Source organism: Bombina bombina, chromosome 3 (assembly GCF_027579735.1).
Source record: "Bombina bombina isolate aBomBom1 chromosome 3, aBomBom1.pri, whole genome shotgun sequence".
Taxonomy (NCBI): Eukaryota; Metazoa; Chordata; class Amphibia; order Anura; family Bombinatoridae; genus Bombina; species Bombina bombina.
In genome coordinates this window covers 810,862,205-810,872,090 of record NC_069501.1, presented here as the reverse complement: position 1 = coordinate 810,872,090, position 9,886 = coordinate 810,862,205, and the positions used below count along the sequence as shown (strand labels likewise).

The 9,886-nt window shown below is 36.0% G+C and overlaps 1 protein-coding gene across 1 annotated transcript; it reads right to left on the bottom strand.

Annotated features, from left to right (window-relative positions):
* Positions 1-230: 230 nt before the first annotated feature.
* On the bottom strand, positions 231-1,136 carry LOC128652532 (homeobox protein 2-like). Its single transcript, XM_053705468.1, has one exon. It carries the CDS (start codon positions 1,134-1,136, stop codon positions 231-233), a length of 906 nt encoding a protein of 301 aa, XP_053561443.1.
* Positions 1,137-9,886: the final 8,750 nt, after the last annotated feature.

Sequence of the window (9,886 nt, the reverse complement as noted above, 5' to 3'; positions counted from 1 at the left end):
TTTGAGCCTGGCGTCCATACTATCCAACAATACAGGCAACATGGTTTCCTCTCTTAATTTTTTCTCTGCAAAAAATTTTTGCATCGAAAGCTTTTGTGTGAATCTATTTAGATCAACAAATAGGGAAAACATGTTGTGTGTATTTGAAGGACTAAATGACAATCCTTTTCCTATTACCCTGATTTCGTCGTCTGACAATGGACGGGATGATAAATTAAAGATGCCCCTACCTAGTTCCTGTAGTCTTGCCTTTTTGTAGGCTGTACTTCTTCCTCTACATCCTCGTCTGTGTGAGGTCTTTTGCCTTTGTATGGTGAGGTCAGGCTGACTACAGGTTCTAGGTAACTGGCGATCTTTTTTTGTTTCCAAATTGGTTGTCTTGGGCGCTGTTCTAAAAAATGGTTTCCTGAAGTGGATGGTTGGGGATTATTTACCTCATTATATTGAAGTGGCCTTTCGACACAGTTTTGAGGGTTTAGGTCACTCAGTGTATGATACCTATTTGAGGTACTAATTTCAGTGTATTCTTGGGGACTAGAATTTCTTACATTTTGAGTATGTTCTCGAGTCATGTTTTCTACTGGTGTTCTCATATAAGGTGTTTGATTATTAAACATCATTTGATCATTTGACCAATGGTTATTAGGCGATGGTCTATAGTGATTGTATTGATCACGTGGATTCCTATCCCTGTTATGATGATGAAAATTTCTTTCATCTCTCACATAACCATAATTATTTGTATTGGATGGGCCTTTATGAGACCAATTCTGATCAGATGTCTGATGTTGTTCCTTCCTGGGTTTTGGTTGATTATATGTATTCTGTCTATAGTCTCTGTCATGGTAATTCGATACTTGTCTATTATAATTTCCATTATTATAATTACCTGAATTTTTCTTATTATTGTTATTGTTATTATTTTTGTTTTTGTGTTTATGATGACTAACCACTGTCCATCTACCATCGTAATATTGATTGTTGGTAGGTGTGACTGGATTCATCAGATTTTCTTCCTCTGAATGCTCATTTGAATTAGATGTTTCTGTCTGTATTTTCTTTCTATTATAAGTGTAAATTTCACCTTTAAGGTAATCCTCATTGTCCCTGGCTAATTTTCGATTTTTATTTTCCATATGCTTTCTATTAACGAAAGACATAATAAGAGACTATTATTAGTTTCACATGTAGGATCCACAAATGTGGCCCCTAGTGAAGATACATCTATTGATCATCTGCCAATTCATACTTTATTCGCAAAATTAGAAGACCTTATAAATGATGAATGTAGACATTGGTTAGATGCAGAGATGCTCCAAAAATATGTGGATGCTAACCAAGTCCCTAGGGGGTTAAGAATTCTTAAAAATTGTTCATTTAAGGATGACCAATCATTAAACACAAAGTGGGAGGACACATTAACCATTTGTTCAATATCTCTTATGAAAATTCTGATTTCCTATCGGAAATCTCTAGTTGAAAAAATATCTAAGGAAATAGAAGTAGTTCAACAAAGCCTAGATAAATATAAAACTACCAAGCAATATGAAGAATTTAATTATATGGTTTTGCAAAAAACAGATAACTATCAGAAAGAACTTATGGAAAATAAAAATCGAAAATTAGCCAGGGACAATGAGGATTACCTTAAAGGTGAAATTTACACTTATAATAGAAAGAAAATACAGACAGAAACATCTAATTCAAATGAGCATTCAGAGGAAGAAAATCTGATGAATCCAGTCACACCTACCAACAATCAATATTACGATGGTAGATGGACAGTGGTTAGTCATCATAAACACAAAAACAAAAATAATAACAATAACAATAATAAGAAAAATTCAGGTAATTATAATAATGGAAATTATAATAGACAAGTATCGAATTACCATGACAGAGACTATAGACAGAATACATATAATCAACCAAAACCCAGGAAGGAACAACATCAGACATCTGATCAGAATTGGTCTCATAAAGGCCCATCCAATACAAATAATTATGGTTATGTGAGAGATGAAAGAAATTTTCATCATCATAACAGGGATAGGAATCCACGTGATCAATACAATCACTATAGACCATCGCCTAATAACCATTGGTCAAATGATCAAATGATGTTTAATAATCAAACACCTTATATGAGAACACCAGTAGAAAACATGACTCGAGAACATACTCAAAATGTAAGAAATTCTAGTCCCCAAGAATACACTGAAATTAGTACCTCAAATAGGTATCATACACTGAGTGACCTAAACCCTCAAAACTGTGTCGAAAGGCCACTTCAATATAATGAGGTAAATAATCCCCAACCATCCACTTCAGGAAACCATTTTTTAGAACAGCGCCCAAGACAACCAATTTGGAAACAAAAAAAGATCGCCAGTTACCTAGAACCTGTAGTCAGCCTGACCTCACCATACAAAGGCAAAAGACCTCACACAGACGAGGATGTAGAGGAAGAAGTACAGCCTACAAAAAGGCAAGACTACAGGAACTAGGTAGGGGCATCTTTAATTTATCATCCCGTCCATTGTCAGACGACGAAATCAGGGTAATAGGAAAAGGATTGTCATTTAGTCCTTCAAATACACACAACATGTTTTCCCTATTTGTTGATCTAAATAGATTCACACAAAAGCTTTCGATGCAAAAATTTTTTGCAGAGAAAAAATTAAGAGAGGAAACCATGTTGCCTGTATTGTTGGATAGTATGGACGCCAGGCTCAAAAATCAAATTGTTCCTACATTTGAGCCTGAATCATTAATGGACCATTTGTGTGAAGGTTTCATCCATACAAACTTTAGAAATAAATCAAATTTTATCCCTAAACTTCAAAACAATGCCCACATAGAAATTTTCAGGCAATTGGTTACTGATGATTTAGATCAGATTCCAAAGAGTTTAAATAAAAAGAACAACCTCTATTGGAATGAGAAACAGGCCCTTCAGTCTTTAAAGAATGATAAGTCTATCGTCATAAGACAAGCCGATAAAGGCGGGGGAACTGTCATTCAAGATCTGACAGATTATCTAAAAGAGGCAAATAGAATTCTGGATGACAAGAATTATTACATTAAATTGTCATTTGATCCAACCAATAAATATTTGGCCACATTGGGTGATATAGTAGAGTGTGCCTATAAAGAAGGTATAGTAAATAAAAAAGAAAAAAATTATTTAATTCCAACTGAACCTAACAAAGCCTTTTATTACCATCTCCCCAAGTTGCATAAAGACTCCAAATGTCCACCCGGTCGCCCGATAATCTCGGGAATAGGGAGTTTAACAGATAATGCTTCATCTTACGTTGACTTCTTTTTACAGAAGTACGTAATAGGTCTAGCCTCCTATATACGAGACTCATCGGACTTGATTAGTAAACTTGGAAAAATTAACATCACTTGTGACCTAATTTGGATCACATGTGATGTACAAGCCCTTTACTCAAACATTCCACATACAATGGGTATCCAAGCTATTTCTGAAATTCTGGAGACAGACATGTATCTACCAGATACCCAAAAAGAATTCATTCTATCATTAATTTCTTTTATTTTACACCATAATTATTTTATTTTTCAAGATGAATACTATCTTCAGGTTAGAGGAACGGCCATGGGTACCAGGTTCGCCCCTAGTTATGCCAATTTATACATGGGATCATTCGAACAACAGTATATATATGACCCAAACTTTGGGGCGAACCTGGTATACTATGGCCGTTTTATAGATGATTTGATTATCGTCTGGAAAGGCGACAAATTATCAGCAGAAAACTTTGTAAAGCATCTAAATAATAACAATAGAGGCTTAAAATTCACTAGTACAATAGATGATAGTGGTGTGGTTTTCTTGGACTTATCAATACGTTTCGAAAACAATAAAATTATTACCAGCACACACTTTAAGCAAGTTGACTGTAATAGTTACTTAGACTATAGGAGCAATCACCATCACCCATGGAAGACAAATGTACCCTACGGGCAGTTCAAACGAATCCGTAGAAATTGCAGTAACATAACGGATTATGAGTCCCAGAGCAAGTATAGATAAACATTGGAAAATCCTTAAGAAGGACCCTATATTAGGTCAGTTACTTGATACAAAACCAACAGTAGTCTTTAAAAAGGCACCAAACCTAAAAAGGATTTTAGCACCCAGCAAAATTGTTAAAAATAAGATCAAAGTTATGCAAAATAAAAATAATGAAGAAAGACCGAATCAATTTGGAAATAAAAATATCAGTGAACGACTAAGAAAAGGGAGTTTTAAATGCAATAATAAGAAATGTAAGATGTGCAATCACATTACTCATAATGTAAACACATTTCAATCAAAGGTCACCTCGAAAACATATAGAATAAATAGTCGAATGACATGTGCATCTAACTATATAATCTACATGTTAACTTGTATTTGTGGATATCAATATATAGGTCGCACTTGCAGACGCCTAAGTGTAAGATGGTCCGAACACTTTCGTAACGTTAAAAAGAACTATAAATTACATAGTGTATCCAGACACTGTAATGCAAAACATGACGGAAATCCATGCTGTTTAAAAATAACTCCAATAGAACATATCCCTAAATCTGATCTTTACAACCGTTTTTTCAGATTGAGACAAAGAGAGACCTTTTGGATATATAGGTTACAAACCTTACATCCATTAGGCCTCAACTTGAATATAGATCTTGCAGCCTTTAATTAATCAACAAAATTAAATAATCAAACCATTGAATAAACAAAGTAAATACATTATTACATATAGAGAATAATAATCAATACAAAGACAAAAATAGGAGATAAAGACAATAAGTCTTTCTGGTCTATTAAATCATAGCCAGCTCTATTATGACACCAGTTAAGAACAATTACCCTATATCAACTGATGGTCAAATACATATGTATTAACATGCAGATTATGAACAAATATGTCCTTTTGGTCAAATGGTTTAGAAAACATAATAATTGATTTTAATGATACATAATTTTATGACACTTAATAATTATAACATAGAATTATAAGAAATAAATTCATAACCATTATTTGTTATTTTAAACGCTGTATAGCATAATGTCAGAATGTGTGTATTTTATATAAGATAATGACATAATCATTGAGACCAAGGTAAAATTTGGGCACATTTTATATTGAGATTACATTGGAATATACTGTAGATGTATTATACATGGAGCCCCTTTTTAATATAGTTTATGATAGAAGAAATAGAATAAATAATAATTATTGAAATAATCAATGAGAATTAGTCACGCAAGACAGTATAATTAAATGAAATAAGATCGAAATAAAATTCAAATTTGTAACGGATGTATATTAGCATTGTTATGATACAATACAAAGTTGAGTATAATAGCATGATTTCCAATGTGGTCTGAAATAAGCGTGCTCATTGAGAATAACATATCCGCCCTCCTTAAGGGTGTGTGAGGCTTTAGATGTTGTGATTGGTTAGAAGAGGTACATAAGCAGCAGGAATATCATACTGTGTATTTAAGCCTGATGAAACGACCTTGCATGGTCGAGAAACGCGTTGCTGATTTTAAAACATTTTAAATAAATTGTTTTTAGTGTACCTTGTTTGGAGTGGGTTTTACTTTCACTCTAGTACTGTTACAAATCAACATCTTGAAATCGCAGTGTATGGGACACCTGGTTTGTCTATACTGTGATCCTACTATTTTTTGAACCGGACGTCTGCAAGGAAGGTGTGTGAGCCCAAAGAACCGGTGATTGGCTACAGCATTCACGTGACTGCGGGAGTTTGGTGCATGCCATTGGTTGGTCTTCCGGGCGACGGTTGAGGTCCCGGTCTGTCTCACTAGGCACGATTTGGTGCCGTTTCGTTTGTAAGTATTCCATCTATATGTTACTTGAGCGTGTCTGCAGATTGTAACAATATTACCCTATGTCTGGCGCCTTCTTACTTTCAATCTAGATTCGCTCATCGTACTACAAACAATTGGAAGAGCTGCCGTTTTTTGGAATTGATTGGACTGTTCATTTGATATTATTTGTTATAACCTTCCGTGAGCGCACCTCTACAGGGAGTCCTAAGAAACCCTGAAACCAATGTTAAATGCAGACAGCGTATGCTGTCGGCATTCAGCGATCTCTGGCAGACATGATACGCTACAGTGTATAATGTCCGCCAGACATTGGTAAATCGGCCCCTTACAGTGGTAATGCTGGTGATTAGTGCTATTATGTACAGGCTTCTGTAGTTGGCTATGCCACTTATTCTCTGCATACTCTCCCTTTATGTTGTCTGCACCTTATCACAACAAACATAATACCTCCTCCACTTCACATTATAATAAACTCAATGCATCCCAAAACTCCTACATATAAACCCTATACTGTCCAGACCATACCCTAAGCACAAAACATCCTCTAGCAACTAACCATTGGGTGTTCTTCCTATGCTCACACCTACCCAGGGCCACCACTAGAAATTTTGGGGCTCCATTGATCAGCCCCCCCCCCCCCCTTTTGACATGTGCAATTTTTGACCAAGTGACTAAAACGTATATGCACTTTACTCTTAAATGTAGTCAAACTTGGAAATGTTGTAAAGGTAGTAACACACAAACACAGAAACACACAGACACACATAAGAATTCACATATAGACACTCTAGCAAACACTCAAAGAAACACACAAACACACTCAGACACAGACACTTACACAGGCACTCAGCGCTTGTTTACATTGACCTGACAAGTAATGAGGTACACTACAGTTTTGTCAAAAAAGGAGAATACAAGACAAAATATGGACTTCTGATTATCTTTTTGTCAAGGAAGATGACAACTATATGATGACAACTGCGTGCAGTGGCTGAAAGGAAAGGCCCTGAACTGCCCAAACAATAATTGGTAAATTGGTGACTTCCAGAAAGGTCTCATTAGTCTTAAAGTCTGTAGAAAGATGTGAATAATCAGTAGTAAGGTCAAAATATCCTAAAAAGAAACAGACAATGGACACACAAACAAACTTGCACATACATCCAATGAAACACCCACAGAGACAGCCTCAGAAAACACACAAAGACATAGACACTCACAGACACCCACAGAAAACACACAAAGACATACACACACAGAGATACCCACAGAAAACACACAAATACATACACACACACACACAAACACCATCACAGAGACATCCACAGAAAATGCACAGACAGAAGCACAAACCCTCAAAGAGAGATCCACAGAAAAAAATAATACATACACACTCATAGAGACGCCAACAAAAGCACAAAGACATAAACACAGACACCCACAGAAACACTCACAGAAGGTAAAATTTCTGCACATTGCCATCCCTTAAATCAACAGTGTTTGACATGCATGATAACAAAAATAGCAGATATTAAAAGATCACTTTTTAAAGAATCATATTTGTAAATGTGCTAATACAAATACTTCTCTGAATTCAAAATGGTACATTATTGATCTATCAGAATGAGTAGATGAAGAAAAGTACTTTTAAAAGCTTGACATACTGTGTGTTTGCCCCCCCCCCCCATTTTCCCCAACCAAGAGCAAAACTTCAAATCTGGTGTACAAATATTCCCATCTGTCTGCTGTTATTATGGATTTTGAAAATGCTGTACTCTATATGGTCTTGGTGGAACCATAAGTTGTGGCACTAGGTCTCATACCATTAAATCTGGTTAATTGCAGGATTTAGGCATGTTTGTATGTATTTCAAAATTAAGTCAGCTGTAGTGTAAACTGAACAGTGTTAAGTTAACCTGTCTCATTTCAAACACTGAGCAATCTTAGCCTGAGAGTATAAAATGTTATGCCTCCTGGCATCTGGAAAGTCCTTGCATAAAGGGGCAGTAAACTTGAATGCTATATATATATAGCTATATACCTACCATTTGTGTATTGAAGAGGAAACATTTCTGCATGGTTTTAAATAAAGAATTTATATAGCATTGTCAAATAATCATAAATACACTGCTGCATATTGCTAACAAAACTACCACACTGAAGTTACAATCTGAAATTGCACAAATAAATAAAAAAACATTTACTAAGTCCTACCTACTCTGCAAATGAAAGTGATCTACCGCCTTACTATGGCACACACTGTACAAACTGAAGAGCCAAGTCTGTCTCACACTGAGCATAGTGGTTTAGTGCACACTCAGAAATCCTCTTAAATGCTAATACTTTACTCCTTAGTGCTAAGATTGAGCTCGCATTCTATTGGCTGTTCCGATCAGCCAATAGAATGTGAGCTCAATCTGATTGGCTGATTGGATCGGCCAATCGGATTGAACTAGATTCTGATTGGCTGATTCCATCAGCCAATCAGAAAATTCCTACCTTAATTCCGATTGGCTGATAGAATCCTATCAGCCAATCGGAATTCGAGGGACGCCATCTTGGATGACGTCCCTTAAAGGAACCGTCATTCGTCGGGAGACATCGGAAGAAGAGGATGGATCCGCGTCGCCTGCTTCAAGATGGACCCGCTCCGCACCGGATGGAAGAAGATAGAAGATGCGGCTTGGAGAAGATGTTTGCCGGTCCGGATGTCCTCTTCTTGCCGGATAGGATGAAGACTTTGGAGCCTCTTCTGGACCTCTTCAGCACCGGATTATGGATCGCCAACCCCCGCTTGGGTTGGATGAAGATCTTGGAGCCAGGACGGATCGGTGAACCTGGTATGGTGAAGACAAGGTAGGAAGATCTTCAGGGGCTTAGTGTTAGGTTTATTTAAGGGTGGTTTGGGTTAGATTAGGGGTATGTGGGTGGTGGGTTGTAATGTTGGGGGGGGGGTATTGTATGTTTTCTTTTACAGGCAAAAGAGCTGAACTTCTTGGGGCATGCCCCGCAAAGGGCCCTGTTCAGGGCTGGTAAGGTAAAAGAGCTTGTAACTTTTTTAATTTAGAATAGGGTAGGGAATTTTTTATTTTGGGGGGCTTTGTTATTTTATTAGGGGGCTTAGAGTAGGTGTAATTAGTTTAAAATTGTTGTAATATTTTTCTTATGTTTGTAAATATTTTTTATTTTCTGTAACTTAGTTCTTTTTTATTTTTTGTACTTTAGCTAGTTTATTTAATTGTATTTATTTGTAGCAATTGTATTTAATTAATTTATTGATAGTGTAGTGTTAGGTTAATTGTAGGTAATTGTAGGTAGTTTATTTAATTATTTTATTGATAGGGTAGTGTTAGGTTTAATTATATCTTAGGTTAGGATTTATTTTACAGGTAATTTTGTAATTATTTTAACTAGGTAACTATTAAATAGTTCTTAACTATTTAATAGCTATTGTACCTAGTTAAAATAAATACCAAGTTGCCTGTAAAATAAATATTAATCCTAAAATAGCTAAAATATAATTATAATTTATATTGTAGCTATATTAGGATTTATTTTACAGGTAAGTATTTAGCTTTAAATAGGAATCATTTATTTAATAAGAGTTAATTTATTTCGTTAGATTAAAATTATATTTAAGTTAGGGGGGTGTTAGTGTTAGGGTTAGACTTAGCTTTAGGGGTTAATACATTTATTAGAATAGCGGTGAGGTCCGCTCGGCAGATAAGGGGTTAATAATTGAAGGTAGGTGTCGGCGATGTTAGGGAGGGCAGATTAGGGGTTAATACTATTTATGATAGGGTTAGTGAGGCGGGTTAGGGGTTAATAACTTTATTATAGTAGCGGTGCGGTCCGCTCGGCAGATTAGGGGTTAATAAGTGTAGGCAGGTGTCGGCGACGTTGTGGGGGGCAGATTAGGGGTTAATAAATATAATATAGGGGTCGGCGGTGTTAGGGGTAGCAGATTAGGGGTACATAGGGATAACGTAGGTGGCGGCGCTTTGCGGT